This window comes from Panicum virgatum, chromosome 8K (genome assembly GCF_016808335.1).
Source record: "Panicum virgatum strain AP13 chromosome 8K, P.virgatum_v5, whole genome shotgun sequence".
Classification (NCBI taxonomy): Eukaryota; Viridiplantae; Streptophyta; class Magnoliopsida; order Poales; family Poaceae; genus Panicum; species Panicum virgatum.
In genome coordinates this window covers 45,727,831-45,746,918 of record NC_053143.1, presented here as the reverse complement: position 1 = coordinate 45,746,918, position 19,088 = coordinate 45,727,831, and the positions used below count along the sequence as shown (strand labels likewise).

The window sequence follows — 19,088 nt, the reverse complement described above, 5'->3', positions numbered from 1 at the left end:
TGACCGGAAATCACGTGGCAGGAAACACTTGATGCTCACCTCTCGTGACCAGAAAATATTACGTTTTGGTAGGTGGTTGTCAGCGTGTTGTTGCGGAAACCAGAAAAAACACATTTATGACCGCGAAATAATTTATTCTTGGCCGCCAAGCTCATTCGTTCCGGTTCCAGATGAAAAATAATAGTTGTCTTTTGATTACGCGGGCACAATAATTGTATTCGTAACTAATAAATTGATAAATTTCATTGGTACAAAATCACGTGTGATGAAGTTATTCTTGGCATTCTTCCTCTTCCATATATGGTTTTCTGAGGTTACACATCAACAGTTTCACATTTGCATAGGGGCAGGGAGACCTAGAACACCAGAGCGCAACAGCAGCTGCAGTGACCAATGCCGGCAGAAGCACCTTTTGGTGATGCTTGTACCTACAAGAACGCATAAATTTCAGCACTCGTACTTGAAACTATCAAAGGGATCGATTTTATACATACATATCACTAGTTTTTGCAGTAATTCAATGTACATATTTGCAAAGATAACCGCCACTTGTTTTTTCAATCCAAATTTTCAAGATTCACACTAAAAAACAACAGTAAGTTAATAGTATAATTAAGTTGCATAAATGTGAATAAAGGACATGAATTTACTGCAAGCCGTGTCACTGCAGGTTTAAGATCATTGCGGTGGAATGTACCCACCATCACGCAGCTAGAGACAATGACGAATCTTAAATTCAGAAATATGTAAATTACTGCAGATGAATCTTTTATTTACCTAATACTATCAGATTCACTGCAAAATCTGCAAGCGCAGTCCAATCACATTATTCCTTCTTGAAGCTCACATTTTTATAATCAGCAGGCTATGCGAACTGATCCAAACTGATGGCATGGAATTGTATTTCAGTCAAAAGAAACAATAACCACACGCCAGAGGAACATTAATTGAAGAGAGCCACATAGACTTATTTCTCCACCTTAAACGATAGTATCATCTGATTGCTCGATTAAGCACAAAAACTCTGAACAACAAGATAAAATCAGATCAGTAAATACGGTGAATTTAACACAAAAAACAACCAATCACTAGCAGGTTCAAACGAAGTAAAATTAGTATCCAAAAATACAGAACTGTAGATCAATCAACTATACTATGGTAAAACGTGGTCCTATCAGCATAAATTTGATTATGCATCTTATTATTGATTCATAGAGTTACAGATCTTCCTCTTAATAAAAAACGGTGGGGTCCATTCACCCCTCCGGCCGCGTTTTTTTATAGAGTTACAGATAACTGACCAGATTTGAGTTGCCGAAAATGAATCCTGCCGGCGGCAGCCGCCGCCATAAGCACATCTGTCGTGCTGCTGTTGCCCCAAGCACCAGAATTGCTAGCCACGGATACTAATTAAATCTTGGGAAATTTTACACATCACCACAATATATACCTATCGTACGGCTCACCTGGAGGACGGAGCCCACGACATCTGGTACTTGACCGCCGGGCGCCGGCAGCCTGCTGCTCCACGCCCCTGGGTGCAGGCGTTTGGAGTCAACCTCGGGCAGCAGATGGCGGTATCGGCTCCCCCGTCAAGGTGCCTGCGCGGGCAGCTGCTTCACCATGTCAGATTCGAAGCAGGCGCTGCATGGGGATGGAGGCCGCAGCCCCAAGCAGCGATGGATGGCGGAGAGGAGCAGGAGCGCGGCATGACGGAGGATGAGATCACGACGAGTTGCCTCGCCGCCACGGCCTGCTTTTCCGGATCTAGAGCAGTTTCTGGTATGGGAGAGGAAAGGAGGAAACGATCGTGGGCTCAGTTGGGAGTTGGGACCCACGGTGTATGAGAAAAATGATCATTTCCATTTTCCGGTTTGAACATTCTAATTTTCCGATTGCAGGATGGATGCTAGTTGGTTTGGATCATTTTTCAGTTTAAAGATGAATTTCCGGTTTCAAATTAAAGTTTTCCGGTTTTGATTTGGATAGGGGATGTTTTCCGGTTTAAAGAAGAATTTTCCGGTTTCGGGTTAAATTTTTCCGGTTTCGATTTGGATAGGGGAATGATCAGTGTGCAGTGTGCTAAATAACTTATTCAGCACCCTGTGTGCTAAATAGAGAATATATGTTATATACTATGTATATAAACTTTTTTGCCAATATTTTTGGGCATCAATGCTAGGCTCGCCCCTTACCACATGGCCTACGTAACTCCTACTAGCAAGCTCTCTTTGGTGACCTTATGTTCCCTTGGCTGCAAATCCATCACTGCTGACAGAAAATAGCAGGTTGTGTAGCAGAGCTCATCTTTTGAGCTTGTTGTTGGTGTGACTTACGTACATCGGATTTAAATGACAATCGTACAATGTGATTCTTTCTTTTTCCAACACACGGGCGAACTCAAATTTCATTACTTTACGTAACAAAAGCCACATGTAGTTCTTCACCTATAGCATCATAAAGTTACCAACACTACTACAGAATTCATCATCGCAAACACCTTATCACCGCCGATTTGGTTTGAACCGGCGGTATTAGACTATCACTGCCGGTTCTAGTTGGAACCGGCGGTGATACGAGAGTATCACCGCCGGTTCGTAACACAACCCGACGGTGATGCCTGACGAGACATCACCGTCGGGTCGTAACACGACCCGACGGTGATGCGAGCTCATCACCGCCGGTTCGTGTTAGAACCCGATGGTGATGCCTTTCCCATTTTTTTTTCTCTCCCGTCCCTCTTCCTGTCCCACTCCTCTCCTTAGATTTTTTCATGAGTCCTTATCCTTTGCCCCCACCGATGCCCCCCAGAACATGCTTCTCCTCTCATCCCCATCTCCAACCCCCTGCGCCCCTTCTCCTTCCCGTCCCCGTCGGCGCGCGCAGCAGTGGAGGCGCGGGTAGCGGTAGCGGCAGCGTGGGCTCGGCGGCGCGCGCAGCAGTGGAGGCACGGTAGCGGCAGCGGCGGCGTGCGCTGCAGCTGCGGCAGCGGCGTGGGCTCGGAGGCGCGAGCTGCGGCTGCGGCGGCGTGGGTTGCAGGGCGTCCGGCAGCAACTTGGGTGCGCAGCTGCCGGCGAGCGGGGGCGCTGCTCCCCTCACCCTCTCCTGCAGCGAGGGCCGCTACTGCAAGTGGGGCTACGGTGGCCGCAGCAGGGCCGCTACTGCAAGTGGGGCTACGGTGGCCGCAGCACGGACTGCTACTGGCACCTGCGCCTCCCTCCGTTCGTCCCCTTGATTTCCTTCCTTGTTCCTCCCCCTGATTTCCTTCCTTGCCCACTTCCTGATTCAAGTTTTGATTTGGATTTCAGGTCAGGATCCATCGATTTGGATTTGGCTATGGACGAATGAGTTTTGGATTTGCCTTTGCTCCAATCCGCTACCCGGCAGCGCGCGGAGGGCGAGCGCGAGGTGGAGCGGTGGCGCTGCATCCGAGCAGCGGCAGCGGCGCACGAAGCAGCAAGAGGAGCATATTTTTTCAATTTTTTTTTGATTTGTGACGGGGCAACACCGCCGGTTCTGGAACCGGTGGTGATGGTTTGCACTATCACCGCTGGGTCTTGAACCGTTGGTGATGGCCCTCTTCATCACCATCGAGTTAAATCCAACGCCTCCCCAAACCGGCGGTGATGACTATTTTCAACCGGCGGTGATAGGGGTTACTGGAGTAGTGCAAAACCACATGCGCGCATGCCTGCATGGGTCAACAGAAAGGACACTAGAGCAACGCCGCTGCTTTGTCTGAAGCACACTGTATATATGTTCATAGCCGGTGGTGTGTCCGACCACAACAAGAACAAGGGCATCATCTACTTTGTCAGTTACTCGTCCCTCGACAACGGTTGGAGTGCCTGTGGGTGCGTGTGTACTACTCCATGGAGTCCAAAACATTTTATGTAACATCACACATATTCAATGTTCAATCTTCAGGTAAATTGTCACGAGCTTGGTGTTATTAATAACATCAAAACCTTTAAATAAGGGCATGGTGGTAACACTCACATAAACACAGTAATAGAGATAGTGCCACAATCCTTCTCATTTATTTTATTGAGTACAGTATTGAAACAACACCATATAGCTAAAATATGGAAAAAGTAACCACATCATAACTGGTTAACGTATCTAGTAGTGGTTGTTCTCCCAGAATTGAGCCTGGAGCCAGTCAATCGTCCCTTTCTCCACCTGGAATGCCTTGGCCAAGACATCATCTGAAATCGGTGGCTTTGATCCGAAGACTGCATTGGCAATAGTAATAACTCCAGGGTTTTGGCTGCTAAGACCAGCGATCGCAACAGCTGGCTTGTAATGGTCCGGGTTGAATTGGAAGTGGATGAGCCCTTGCGGGAATACAAACACGTCACCCTTGTTAAGCACCTTGGCAAAGAGCTGGTTTGGGTTGGAGGTGACAAATCCAACATAGAGTGTTCCCTCGAGCACCGTGAGAATCTCTGTGGCACGTGGGTGGGTATGCGGTGGATTCTCACCTAAGGGTGCATAGTCAATGCGGGCCAATGAAATGCCTAAAGTGTTGAGTCCAGGGAGCTGCATGACATTGATTAGAGTGACATTGGATCCAACTTTGCTTGCCTTGGTGTCCCTAGGCTTGTCAAGTTCTGCTGCCTTGAAGAAGTCATCTGCATTCACGGCCATGGGGTCCTTGCAAACAAATCCATTCACCTTCACTGTTTGTACACATAGAACAAGCAAAAAATACATACAAAGATCAGAAATTAGGCGATACATATACATATAAATGCTCGTAGTAGATGTGAGTTCTAACAGTTCGTGATCTTGTGCTAAGTTATTCATACCAGGAGAGTGTTTGTCGGCAACACAAAAGTCCTGTAGTGGGCTAGGGTCAGAAGCAATAGCCTGAGAAGTGACCAGTGCTACGAAGGCAGCAAGGAGGAAGTAGGAGGAGGTGGCCATTTGGTTTCCCCCTCGCTTGTATGTTGGTGCTTCTAGGAGTAGGCTTTGCAGCTGCTTGTGTTTGTTGTTGATGCTTTGGCCGAGCAGGGAGGTGGGTGCGCTTATATAGCAAGATCAGAGCACGCGGCAGCGTGAAACTGCAAACATCTGATCAAGTCAAATTTGAACACAACAAAAGAAGAAACGGTCTCTCTGTGGTTGCTCGAACCTGCTGTTTGGAGCAACAGAGTCGTATCTTGTACCAAAAACCTGGAATTAAAATGCTGTTTGCATTAAATTACTGGTTGAAAAGTTCGAGGTAGGTACCCATTTCATTTTTAATTTTAAAATAAGTTAGCAAAAAGTAAAGTAGGAAAAAAGAGAGAATTCCAATTATAGCAAGGAATATTTTTGTTTAATCTAATGCCATATGGGATTTTCCAGATGATAAATTATTTACTTATTAATTGGCATAAAATAATATGGAGAGGACTCAGTTTCATTAAAAACCTGACTTAGTCACACAATAGAGAAGGCGCTGGCGGTGGGTGGATTGTGACTCTGTGGTGTACACTAAGAAGAAATCAAGGACGCAAGGTTCATAGGGGTTAATCTATGGGTGCTTTGCATAATTGCATTCACATACACGCGGAAAATGTCAACGGTGGTACGGAGGAAATCACAAACATATATTATAATACCTACACTTTGTACCTAACACAAGAAATGAACAATATCCATGTTGTCATTGCTGACTCAGAGAAGACTAGCTAAATGCTAATTTCCCTACAATAACTTGGTCGCAATTTCGTTGGAGTGGTTAGTTGCACAAATTTATCCAATACAATGAATCTGTGCCATACGAATACAGAGGATATTTTTTATCCAATACATATGAATCTGTGGTTAGTCGCACACCCTGTAAGGCCCATTAAAGTCCAATGATAATAAAACCCATCGTGATAATAATTTTTTTAATAATTTTCAAATTTAATTCTGGGAAGCAGGTGGCGCACACCCCGTAAGGCCCATTAACGTCCAATGATAAATTTTTTTTCATAATTTTCAAATTATATATCCAAATTTAATTCTGATTGCGTCATAATGTTTTTTATTGTGAGATCTTCAAAATAAGACCACATTTGATCATATTTGGATGAAAATATTTTGGAACAATTTTTGAAAATTGTCGGTGTTTTACTGTCACGTCTACCTAGGGATACCCTTAGGTAGATGAATGATCGTGGGAAGTCGCCAAGATCAAGAACACGATGGTGCAAACAACACAAGGGTTTAGACAGGTTCGGGCAGCGAGTTGCGTAATACCCTATGTCCTGTTGGGTGGTTTAATTTGTATTGCCTTGGGTGTAGATGGGTGCGCAGACACTAGGTTGCCCCACGGAGGGGTCCTTGCCCACCCTTATATAGGTCGGGGGAGTGAGGTTACATGAAAACCTAGATCGGTATGAGCCTAAGAGTCTGCATCGAGTACTACTCGGGTAGTTTTTTTCTATACCGACTAGTTCTAGATCTATACGACTAGTTACATGACACATAGGTATAGGACATGCCCCATCACATATCTGGTATTGAACCGTGCCACGTCAGGTATCCCGTGGCCTCGGGTCTGACAAGCCCCCGAGCTCTTCGCAGCCAAGTAGTAGCAGGTCTTTGAGTAGTTCGGTAGCTGTCGTCGAGTAGTTCCTGAACTCTGCGCAGAACATGCCTTCCAAGTACTTCTCGAACTGCACCGAGGCTGCGTGGTGCTCCTGCTCGAGTAGACTTGACGCCGTCGAATGAAAATCTTCATGTATGGGGTGCGATGAACAATCGCACTCCATATGGAGTAGCACCCGAGCCTTAGGTTGAATCGAAGAATTCAGGCTGAGGGTCTATCTCGAATCTTGAATTTAATCAAAATGTTTTTCAAATGTGTTGGATATTTCACAACCTTTTTCGCCAAAAAAAATCCCATAAAAAGTGGATGAGTGAACACGATTGAGCCGAAAATTTAGGGTGAGTTGTTCTGACTTCCAGTATTTTACCCTTTTACCATCCCGGAGAATATATAACCCACTGTTGACCTAGGGTTAGATTCACTCGTCGCTGACTTGTGTTGACCTGATAGCGCCTCCATAGCGCCGCCATTTCCAGATCTCGTCCTCCCAACTTCCCCATCCACTCGATCTCTCCATTTCTCAGCCCCCCCGAGTTCAAGAATTTGCTTGTGATGAGGGAGATGGCGCGGAAGAGAGGCGCCGCCAAGGCAAAAGGGACAGAGTCTTCGCCGCCCAAGGAGGAATGGAGCAAAAGTAAGTGCAATAATTCCATTGTCCTTAGGCTTGTTTGGGAGTGTTTGCCTCAGGTGAAGCCCCCCAAGTCCGATGATGTGCCCTACGACAACGTTGATGACTTGTTCTTTTTCTACAATTCGTTGGACACGGCCTTACCCTTCCTGCTTCCGATTTCTTTCAAGGCCTTCTTCATTTCTATGGGATTCCGGTTCACAATCTGAATCCGAATTTGATCCTTCATGTCTCCTTTTTTGTTCACTTCTATGAAGCTTTCCTTGGGATCCAGCCGCACTGGAATCTCTTCCGTTATCTTTTCACTTGAAGCCTCAGCCAGATGGGAAGAAACCCCGAAAGATTGGAGGTTGCGGGTTTCAGCTTAGGCAGGGCCGAGAGGCCGATTATATTCCGTACGAGACTCTGAGTAGTCTGACAGGATGGAAGGACTACTGGTTTTATATTGGAAACCACGAGCCCCAACTCCCCGACCGAACTAGAGAAGCCCCAAAGCCGGCCGAATGCTGGAAGGAGGAAATCAAAGAAGCTGACATGCCGCACGTTCGGAAACTTCTTGAGAAGATTCATGAGCGCTGGGAGGCTGGTGTCACCGGCGCCACCATGATGTGGTCTTGGCTTCAGAGGCGGATTCAGCCTTTTCAAAAAAGGGCCCATTTTGGATATCAATACCTCGGGGTTGGAGACCCATCCCGTTTGACTTCCATGGAAATATTTGAGCCATCGGGACTGAAAATGCTGAAGAAAGCTTTATCTGGGGTCAGCGCTATCCGGAGCTCCCCGACTAGTTTTGTGATGAGAGGCCGCCGAAACAGGTGAAGTTTGTATTCGATTTTGTCCTGCGAGTACTTGCTTTGATCTTCTTTTGATGCTAACCTCTACTTTCCTATACGCAGGATGGAGTAGACTTGTATCAGAGTCATCCTCCTCGCCCAGAATCTACCCGTGGGTACCCCTGAGAGCTCAAGCCTGTTGAGATAGGGGTGTTATCGAGGATGTAGTCATCGATGGCGATACTCATGTATTTTTGGTTTGGCAGGTGGGGCGGAGAAGGGGTCTGTGGATGATGCTCTTGCATCTGAAGGTGGAGGAGCACCCTCACTGCTTCCCAAGAGAAGGAGGACTACCAGTTGGTCCGCCTCAACTGAGGAAGACAAGCAGTCGGAAAGGTGAATATCCTTCCAGTGGGTTTTTGGTTGTTCTGCTCCTGCCTTCTTGACTTTTTTGTTTTCAGGACTGAGGATGTAGCCGACGCTTCAAAAACGGCAAACATTCCGAAGCTCTTGAAGGTTAAATCGATTCCGACTCTGAAGCGGTCGTCAGTGTAAGCCTTGCTCGCCTTTGTTGATACTGACTGGGTTGAGTTGAGTGCTGATTTTATTCTTGCTTGATAGATCTGCTGCTTCTGTGGGGACAACCGATGCTACGCCTACAAGTGGGGGTGTTGTCCCCGATCCTTCGTCTACTTTGAGCCTGCCTGAGGCCGTCCTGGTCCATTATGGCGAGAAACAAGCTCGCACGGGTCAGTGGGAGTCAGCAACTAGTGGCGTAATGTTGGAACCAGTTGATGATCCCCCTGCTGACTGATGCGGAGGTGAAGAAGATGAAGGAGTACTTTTCTGGCTTGTTCAAGGATACCAATGTAAGGATTCTATCTCCTTCGCCCTGTTTGTTTTCAGAGTTTGGCTTGTAGCCACTAAATGCTTGTGTGTTTGTGCAGCAACTCATGGCGAGATCCAAGGAGAAGTCTGAGCAGCTTAAGTCTGTGACGTCTATCTCCACTGAGGAGCACGCTCGGGTGGTGCGAGAGCTGAAGGAGCAACATGCGCAGGAGCTGAGGAATGTCCAGGAGCGGCATGTTGGAGAACTCTAGAAGCTTCGGGATACCAAGAATAAGGTCCTGAAGGAGCAAAAATGTGTGCTGTCTGCATCTTTGTTCCCATTGCTTGGTCCAAGTTGTTTCATGGTTGAAAGTAGTCATATTTCCTTGTAACATTGATGCAGAGCTCAAAACTTTGATGAAAGCTAAGGAAGATTTCATTACTGACTTGACGCTTGATGTGTACCGTTACACAGATGCCCATCAAAACTTGGAGAAGAAGCTGAAGAATGCCGACCATCAAATGGTGGATTCCATGAAGCGGATCAAGGCTCTGTCAGCTGAGCTTCAGGACTTCAAAGATGCAGCCAAGCTTGTAGTTGATATGGTGGACCCCGTCACAGGTGAAGCTGAAGGGGAGAAGACTTTGTTGTAGCGTCTGCAGGTAGTTCCCCAGAAGTTCATGGCATATGTGACGGAGACCACCAAATCATATGTAGCGATTGCTTTGGGTCTTCTCAAGTCTTGGTATGGTGGCTTTGATTTGCAGCTGCTGGCCAGAGGTTTGCCTGCCGACTGCTCTGACGAAAAGTTTGAGCAGCTCATTAAGGAGGCCCGGCCTGTGGCTGACAAAATTGTAGATGACATCGAACAACAGGAGTGGATCTCCTTGTAATGAATAGTGTGTTGTAAAACCTGAGCTAGTTGGCTTTGCTTGTATGGAACTATTTCTTTATTCCTGTATCTTTTTGATGCCTTGTTTTGACGTATAGTCGGGTTGCGCATCTAGTAGTAGTTGGATTTTCTGAAGGTTGGTTCAGGGTAGGCGCTCATAGCTAAGGCTAGAGTCGTGAGTCTAGAAACTCGTCGGCATGGGACTGCCCAGATTCTTGCTCATGATAAGTACTCAGAGCCCATCCGAAGAGGTGAGTGTAGGAACTTGTCGGCATGGAAATGCCCAGGTACTTGCTCATGACAAGTACTCGGAGCCCATCCGAAAGGATGAGTGTAGGAACTCGTCGGCATGGGACTGCCTAGGTACTTGCTCATGACAAGTACTCAGAGCCCATCAGAAAGTATGAGTGTAAGAACTCGTCGGCATGGGACTGCCCGTGTACTTGCTCATGACAAGTACTCGAAGCCCATCCGAATGGATGAGTGTAGGAACTCGTCGGCATGGGACTGGCTGGGTATTTGCTCATGACGAGTACTAGGAGCCCATCCGAAAGGATGAGTGTAGGAACTCGTCAGCATGGGACTGCCCGGGTACTTGCTCGTGACAAGTACTCAAAGCCCATCTAGAAGGGAGGTGAGGGACAAGTGATCTTGAAGAACAGAATTTCATTGCTTGCGTTGGGGATGAATCGTACAAATTGGTGGGGACTTCTTATGAGTAAAATCTTTGTAAGTGTTCGATGGTCCAGGAATTTGGTACCTCTTCTCCGTCCGAGTGTTGTAGCCAAAAAGATCCTGGTCTTGTCACCTTGGAGATGATGAATGTTCCTTCCCATCTTGAGTTAAGCTTGTGGAGGCCTTCTTCGTTCTGGATTCGACGCAGGGCCATATCGCCAATGTTGAAGGATCTTTCTTGTACATTTTGGTCGTGGTACCGGCGTACTCCCTGTAGGTACCAGGCGGATTGGACTAGTGTATTTCATCTGGCTTCCTCGATTGAATCTAATTCCATTCTTCTGACTTTGGCAGCTTCTCCTTCCTCGTACATTTCTACCCTGGCAAATTGCCACATGATGTCTGCTGGGAGGATTGCTTCAGAGCCATAAACTAGGAAGAACAGTGTCTACCCCGTTGACTTGCATGGCTGAATTCTGAGACCCCAGATAACATGGGGTAGTTCAGAGATCCACTTGCCTCCCTTCTTGCTATTAGCCTCGTAAAGTCTCTTCTTCAAGCCTTCTAAGATCATGCCGTTTGCTTGTTCCACTTGTCCATTGGCTCTTGGGTGAGCTATGGAGACATACTTGATGTCAATGGCGCTTCGCTTGCAGAAGTCCAAGAAGGTGTCTGATGTGAAGTTGCATCCCAAATCTGTAATGATGGTGTTTGGGAAGCCAAACCGGTATAGCATGTCATAGATGAATTCGACAACTCTGTCTGCACTTTGAGTGGTGACAGGCTTGTACTCGATCCACTTTGTGAATTTGTCTAATGCTACCAACACATAAGTGAATCCTCCCGAGGCCTTGGTGAGGGGGCCAATCATGTCTAGCCCCCAACATGCAAAGGGCCATGAGGGTGGTATGGTAATCAGATTATGGGCTGGTACACTTGTTTGCTTTTCGAAGAATTGGCACTTTTTGCATTGCTTCACGATGAGTTCAGCGTCTTTTAGAGCTGTGGGCCAGTAAAATCCTACTCTGAAAGCTTTGCCTACTAGGGTTCTTGACGCCGCGTGGTTCCCGCATACTCCAGAGTGGATTTCCTCCAGCAGTTCTTTACCATCTTCTCGGGGAATGCACTTCATGAGTACTCCCGAGTGGGAACCTCTTTTGTAGAGGTTGTCTCCGACTAGGACATAGCCTCTACTTCTTCTGGCGATTGTTACCGCCTTTGTCTCGTTTGTTGGGAGTTTTTCATTGGTGATGTAGTCGATAATTTCAACTCTCCAATCTTTGTCAAGCATCATGACCTCCCGACTTAGGTCTGTTATGATGTGGCTGGTGGTAACGGTTTCTGCTTTCTTTATTGATGAGTGGTGTAACTCTTAGACGAATACACCGAAAGGGACTTGGGCTCGCGTTGATCCAAGTTTGGAAAGTACATCTGCCCCTACGTTATTATCACATATGACATGATGGATTTCCAATCTGTCAAATTTATTCTCTAGTTTGCGAACTTCTATAACGTAGTCATCCATCCTTTCGTTGTTGCGATCCCATTCCTTGTTGACTTGCTAGACTACCAGTTTTGAGTCCCCAAAGACGAGTAGTCTTTTGATTCCGAGGGAGATTGCCAGGCGGAGCCTGTGCAATAACACCTCATATTTGGCTTCATTGTTGGAAACTTCGAAGAGGAACTATAGGACGTACTTGAGCTGTTCTCCCTTAGGGGAGATGAAGAGAATGCCTGCTCCTCCTCCGTCTAGTTTTAGGGAGCCATCAAAGTACATTGTCCAGTGTTCTGACTTGTTTGCTGGAGTTGGATTTGGTTTTCCCTCCATTCCGCCATGAAGTCGACTAGAGCCTGTGATTTGATGGAGGTTCTTGGCTTGAAGTCGTGGTGGAGCGCTCCGAGTTCCGTTGCCCATTTGGCGATTCTGCCAGTGGCCTCCGAGTTGTGGAGTATATCCGCCAACTGGAATTCGGTGACTACTAACACTTGATATGCTTCAAAGTAGTGCCGGAGCTTTCTTGAAGTCATTAGGATAGCATACAATAATTTCTAAACTGTGGGGTAACGGACATTGGAGTTGGAGAGTACTTCACTGACGTAGTACACTGGCCTCTGCACTGGATACACATGTCCTTCTTGGGGACGTTCCACAACGATGGCGGTGCTGACCACGTGGGTTGTAGTGGCGATGTAGAGCAGTAAGTTCTCACCTTCTGTTGGAGCTGTAAGTATTGGTGGTGATTCCAAGTGGTGATTGAGGTCTTCGAGGGCAGCATTGGCTTCTTCTGTCCACTTGAACTTTTCTTGTCATTTGAGTAGTTTGAAGAATGGTAGGCCTCGCTCGCCCAGTCTTGAGATAAATCTGTTTAGTGCTGCCATGCAGCCAGTGAGTTTCTGGATATCCTTGATGCCGGCTGGTGGTCCCATTTGAGTGATGGCTGTCACCTTTTCAAGGTTAGCCTCAATGCCTCAGTTACTTATGATGAAACCGAGTAATTTTCGTGATGGTAGGCCGAAACACAGTTTGTGGGTTGAGCTTCCATCTGAATTTTCTCAAGCTGTCGAATGTTTCCTCCAAATCTTTGATGAAGTCATCGGAATTTCTGGTCTTAACAACCACGTCATCCATGTAGCCTTCGACATTGTGGTGTAGCTGATTGGTGAAACACAGTTGTATTGCCCTCTAGTAGGTTGCCCCTGCATTCATTAGACCGAATGACATGGTCTTGTAGCAGTAGACCCCATAGGGTGTGATGAAAGCAGTCTTAATTTGATCCTCTTCCTTGAGGGCGATCTAGTGATATCCCGAATAGCAATCGAGGAATGAGAGTAATGTGCACCCGGCAGTCAAGTCGATGACTTGATCTATCCTTGGGAGCCCGAAAGGGTCTGTTGGACAATGCTTGTTGAGATCTGTGTAGTCGACACACATTCTCCATTCATTGCTATTTTTCTTTTTGACCAAGACGGGGTTGGCTAACCACTCTAGGTGGTATACTTCTTTGATAAACCCTACCGTGAATAGTTTCGCGAGTTCTTTTTTGATTGCTTCTCTTTTGTCTTGCATTGCTTTTTGGGAGTAGCTTTGTGGTTAACTTTCAGGGCGTGCTCGATCAGTTCCCTGGGTACATCTAGCATATCCGCTGGCTTCCATGAGAATATGTCACGGTTTGCCTATAGGAAACTGATGAGTGCACATTCCTATTTGTCATCCAACCCTACTCCGATCAGGGCTGTCTTGGATGGATCGCCTTCCTGAAGCTGTATGCTCTTTGTGTTAACCTCAGGGGTAGGTTTTATCTATCCTATTTTTTTTAGTCAGAATTTCGATCCCAGATTTCGATAGCTGTTGTGTGGCTGCGAGTACTTCTCCTGCAGTATCTGGTACTCGAGTATTCGAGGCGCATTGGATAGCTCCTTGATCGCAGTCGAATGACTTTTTTATGTCGCCACGGAGGGAGAGTACCCCTTTTGGTTCTGGCATCTTGAGGAGGAGGTATATGTAGTGAGGTATTGCCATAAATCTTGCCATGGCAGGTCTTCCCAATATGGCGTGATAGGAAGCATTGAAGTTTGCCCCTTAAAACTTTATGTACTCGGTGCAGTAGTTCTCCCGGGTTCCAAAGGTAATTGGCAAGGAGATGGTGCCGAGTGGCATTGCCGCGTTCCCAGGAACAATCCCATAGAAAGGAGATTTGGTTGGGTTTATCTTGCTGAAATCAAGTCCCATTTGGTGCAGAGTACTTGCGAATAAGATGTTGAGGCTGCTGCTGCCGTCGATGAGTACTTTCGTAAGTCTCACACCCACGACTACGGGGTCAAGGACCATTGGGAGTTTCCCTGGTTCTGAGAAGCTGGTCCATTGATCTTCTCTAGAGAAGGAGGTCGGGACCTCACTTAACTTTAAGTATTTCGGGGTAGCCAGTTCCACAACTAGGATTTCTCTAAGCATTAGCTTCTGAACTCGCCTTGAGAGGCATCCTTCCCCTCCGAAGATGACATTCACTGTTCTGTTTGTGTCTTGGTAGCCCGTGGTCTTCTCAGCATCTTCCTTGTCTTCTTCTTCCTCATTATCCTTCTTCTTTTTGCCTTTGTCTTCTGGGAGGAAGTTGCTGACAGCTTTTTGGAGGTTGCGACACTCTTTGGCTGAGTGCTTGCTGTCTGGATGAAATGGGCACCTCTTCAAAAGGAGCTTTTTGAATTGTTCTTGTGTGGATAATTTCTTTCCACGCCAAGGGAGATTGAGTGCCGCGACTTGATCGTCTGGCCTATGCTTTTTGCCTTGTTTTGGCTGGTCTCTCGGGCCTTTGCTGCGATTGTCATTAGACCGTTTGCGGCCATTGTTGTCATCTATACGCTTTGGGAAGCGGTCATTCTCTTGTTCTTCGTTGTCGGCCCAGTTGTCATCATGTCGCGGAGTTCCGCGATGGTCCTGGGTCATTGACAGCCAAAGTCTCTGAAGATGTATTTGTCAATGAGGCCTGGATGATAGCAGTCGATGACGTCTACTTCGGTGATGTTGGCGATGGAGGTGTGCTTTTCGAAGAATCTCTTTGTGTAGTCTTGCAGAGATTCGTTCCTGGCCTATTTACACTGAGATAGGTCATGACGAGTGCCTGTGCGAGTCATGACTCCTTGGAAGTTGTCGACGAAGAGTCGGCAGAGGGTTGCCCAGGAGTCGATGACGCCTTCCGGAAGGGAATCCTGCCAAAGGAGTAGTGCAGACTCCAGAGCCAGCGGAAAGTATGCGACTTTTGTAGTATCATTAGCACCTGCCACATCGATTGCTTGGGAATAGATCTGAAGCCATTGATGTGGAGGTGTCTTGCCGTCGTACTTGTTGAAACTGACTGGGTTGAAGCCTTCGGGGTGGACGTAAAGGCTGAACTCTCGCCTAAAAGCCGGGAAATGATTGGCGTCGCTTGGAGCTCTGTATCATTCTTGCAGGGCGCGCGCTTCTTGCCGGGCATTGATAATTTGCTTAGCATCGTACCCTACAGCTGCAAGGTTGCGAAGGTCAATGGAAGGGACGTCTTGTAGGTGTTAGTAATTACCTCAAGGTTGTGGAGGTTGTTGCTGATGTCAGTTGCCTCTCCCGCCACCGGTTGCTGAGTGAGCTGGCTCGACTGTAGGTTGGTTCTGATTTCCCTGGACAATCTGCGGTACGGCTGGAGCACGCGTGGCCTTGACTTCTCGAAAGAGAAGCCATCCTGTCTTTTTCATTGAGCTGTAGGGCAGCATGTTGGAGCAAGTTTATGCTCTGAACTACAGTTGGATCCTTGATATGGTCCAGGAGTCTTGCAATGTGCATGATATTGGCCACTGGGGTATGGAAACCTTGTTCGGCGGCTCTTTCAAACTCTGTCTGAAGACTGCGCTGTGTTCGCTGTTGCTGGCGTTGCCTCACATCTTCTCTCCATTGTTCGTGCTCGCAATTCTTTGCTCTTCTCGCATCGCCCTAGGTGTCATCCTCGTTACTAGCATTAGCAGTAAGATCGTCTGCTGAGACGTGTTCTGGTAACTCTTATCCTTGTGACCGCCGCCTACATCCGCCACGTAGATGCAGCTGTCTGTATAGGATTCATCAGAGTAATCTGTGACTAGTTCTGTGAGTCCTGTTCCTTCCTCGTTAATAGGGGAAAGTTGAGGATACGGGAGGTTTGGGATATATGCCACAAGTCATGCATCGTGACCGAGCAGTTCTGGGGGCTCCATGCCCTTCCAATACATGAAGCGACCTTCAGGTGTAGAAGCGATTGTGAAATCTAGGTGTTGGCCAATGATGGATATTGGCTCATCCTCCTGGAGTTCATCAAGAATGGGTGCCTTCCAAAAGTTGGTGGCATCTATGCTGAGCAGATCATCTAAAGCTTTTTATAGATCAAAAAAGTTTCAGGTTGGATATTTTCCTGATCGTTGGAGGATTGTTCCTCGAGTAGATAGAAAAATTGGATTTTGTTGAGATTATTAGCAAGTTCCAAGGCGCTATCAGGAATGCCAAGTTGATCAATCTTTGGTTCCATAGTGTCGGCTAGGTGGCTATGAAAACCTCCCTGGCCGTTGTCTACGCAAATCCATGATCCGAAGATGAAAGTTGTAGCTTCCTCGGGCATGGCGGTGGAGAAGTTGAAAGTCGCCATCGGGTTCGTCGAGGGATCGTTGGAGATCGGCCCCACGGTGGGTGCCTGCTGTCGGTGTTTTACCGTCACGTCTACCTAGGGTTACTCTTAGGTAGATGAATGATCTTGGGAAGTCGCCGAGATTAAGAACACGATGGTGCAAGCAACACAAGGGTTTAGACAGGTTCGGGCCGCGAGTTGCGTAACACCCTACGTCCTGTTGGGTGGTTTGTATTGCCTTGGGTGTAGATGGGTGCGAAGACGCTAGGTCCTTGCCCACCCTTATATAAGCTGGGGGAGTGAGGTTACATGAGACCCTAGATCGGTATGAGCCTAAGAGTCTGCACCGTGTACTACACGGGTAGTTTATTTCTATACCGACTAGTTATGGATCTATACGACTAGTTATATGACGCATGGGTATAGGAGATGCCCCATCCCGTATCTGGTACTGAGCCGTGCCACGTCAGGTATCCTGTGGCCTTGGGTCTAACAAAAATGTTGGAATATTTTTTTTGAACTTAAAACAATTGATCCAACGGCGCCTGGCATCTTCCTCCTCTCGCCCGAGAGCGGCGGTGGCTGCGGCGGATGAGCGAGCGACGACAGCGATAGGTGTTGGCGCCTACCAACCTCACCACCGGGAAAGCAGCGATGACGCCCGCAGACGCCAATTTGGGGTGGCAGTATTTCATGATCCACGAATAATTCCACAAGCGCACGGAATACCGCTATAGCATTTTATCCGAGAGTATACCGGGGTGTCATTTATATTTCCGCAGGGAATGCGGTGAGTGAAGGGATATATACTAGTTGATGAACTTTATCTAGATTGGATATTCCCATGCATAAACAGGGATAAGATATATAACATGGTAGGAGGTAGTGTGACACACACACAAACTATCCTCTGGATAAATAAATAAAAGAAAAAAATAAAAGATGCTCTAGGCCGAGAGCAAGGCAGAAGTTAGAGCTCGAGTCAATTGTGCTAGGCTAGCTATATCTATACTATCTAATGGATAGATCATCAGAGATTAAACTACACAATAGGGAGACCGCTATCGAAGCAATGGGAGGAGCCCGTACACTCTAGCGGCTTTATGCACCTCCTACCCCCTATACCGAACGTGGTGGATTACTAGGGCTCGAACAGAGCTGTCACCACCTGCCGGCTACCTCTACAAACCGTGGGTGTAGTTGACATCTAGGAACTCTTAGCTAATCTAGACACCATGTCTACACTAGTAAGGGATACTCTAGTGTCCCGCGCGGAGCCACCACCCTCCGAATGGACAGACATCACACTAGAGCAAACATACGAATATTGGAGCAGTTGATAGAGTTCTAAGGCCGATATGTTAACCATCGCAAGCACAAGGCAATCATGCAATGCAAGCATTGAACAATAACGTAAACCATATCAAGAAGCATATATCCGGTAACTCAGAACATACTTCAAGCAGATATCGGTAATCATAGTCTAATTCTATTACAAACAACTGAATATTACAAAAGAGAGCTAGAGATGAACCCATACCAGAACTCTCGAGCAACTCCGGCGACTCGACGACTCCTAGACTTCTCCTAAACTCCACTAAGCCTAAAGACTAAGCAAGATGATAAAGAGAGGAGAGGTAATGTGGTGTGTGTGTGTGTCCTATTCTCTACCCCCCTTGTATTTATAGCAGGGTGCCATGGGGTGAGACCCTTGCAACCGACCTAAGGGACCTATGAGGAGGCGCCACGTAGCTTGGATGAGGCGGTGGTGCTCACGGGCCAGGTCGGCCGACCTGGTAGGTAGGTCAGTCGGCCTACCGAGGGCTCCAACCGCCCCATCTTCGTCCAGCTGGCTGTCTTGGGCTGCCTTGTCCTAATCCCGTTGGTCTTGGCCTGTCTTGAGTGGTCTGAACTGGGTTCATGGGCTACACTTGGTCCATTTGAGCCTGAATCGTCGCTGTGATATTTTCTGTGATTTTATGTCGGGCCAATGTGTGCTTGCAACCTGCATATTAGCTCAAAAATGCAACTTGCATTTTCTAGAAGGTAAAGTGTGGTTTAGGGACTTTATTGGATAAAGATGCGTGTAAGAAATGCAAACTCTCATGATTTTCTGATCAAGTTGACGCCTGAAAATAGTTTTTAGTGAGCGTCAACAAGATTGCCCAAGCTATCCTTTGCTCGTCCCGAGCAAAGTAGGACAAATCAGGTTGTTGATCAGAAAATCACTTTGACTCGTACCTTACCTGTCATGTCATAGTCTGAAGCAAAGATATTCATATATAAGCTTAAATAAGTTGGCTATCATACCTTTGCACAATTACCTTACTCCTTTATGGGGCTTCTTAGCTGTCTCCTTGTCTTGGACTGTTGAGAGTTAGAATGGTGCATAGAGTAGTACTTACTTGCTCATTGATCCGCAATCCATCTGGAGATACTTTTTGAAAGACTTTTGAAAAACATGGCAAAGTTCCCAGGATGACTCTCTAGAGGCACTCAACTTGTATTTTCCTCACCATGGCAGTATCTGCCATCAGTCTTTCCTACTACTACAAAGCCTTTGTGGAGCTCAGGGTAGGATAAGAA

At 47.0% G+C, this 19,088-nt stretch overlaps 1 protein-coding gene and 2 long non-coding RNA genes across 3 annotated transcripts; 1 reads left to right on the top strand and 2 right to left on the bottom strand.

Moving 5' to 3' along the window:
• Positions 1-386: 386 nt before the first annotated feature.
• On the bottom strand, positions 387-1,367 carry LOC120646351. Its single transcript, XR_005664400.1, has 3 exons — positions 778-1,367; positions 651-711; positions 387-428 (listed from the first exon to the last, which is right to left on the bottom strand). It is a non-coding gene; the product is annotated as an uncharacterized LOC120646351 (long non-coding RNA).
• A 1,784-nt stretch (positions 1,368-3,151) lies between these two features.
• LOC120644863 lies at positions 3,152-3,659 on the top strand. The gene is made up of 2 exons (XR_005663968.1): positions 3,152-3,221; positions 3,309-3,659. It is a non-coding gene; the product is annotated as an uncharacterized LOC120644863 (long non-coding RNA).
• Positions 3,660-4,012: 353 nt separating this feature from the next.
• On the bottom strand, positions 4,013-5,005 carry LOC120644862 (germin-like protein 8-7). The gene is made up of 2 exons (XM_039921594.1): positions 4,812-5,005; positions 4,013-4,682 (listed from the first exon to the last, which is right to left on the bottom strand). Exons 1-2 carry the CDS (start codon positions 4,927-4,929, stop codon positions 4,123-4,125), a joined length of 678 nt encoding a protein of 225 aa, XP_039777528.1. The 5' UTR covers positions 4,930-5,005; the 3' UTR covers positions 4,013-4,122.
• Positions 5,006-19,088: the final 14,083 nt, after the last annotated feature.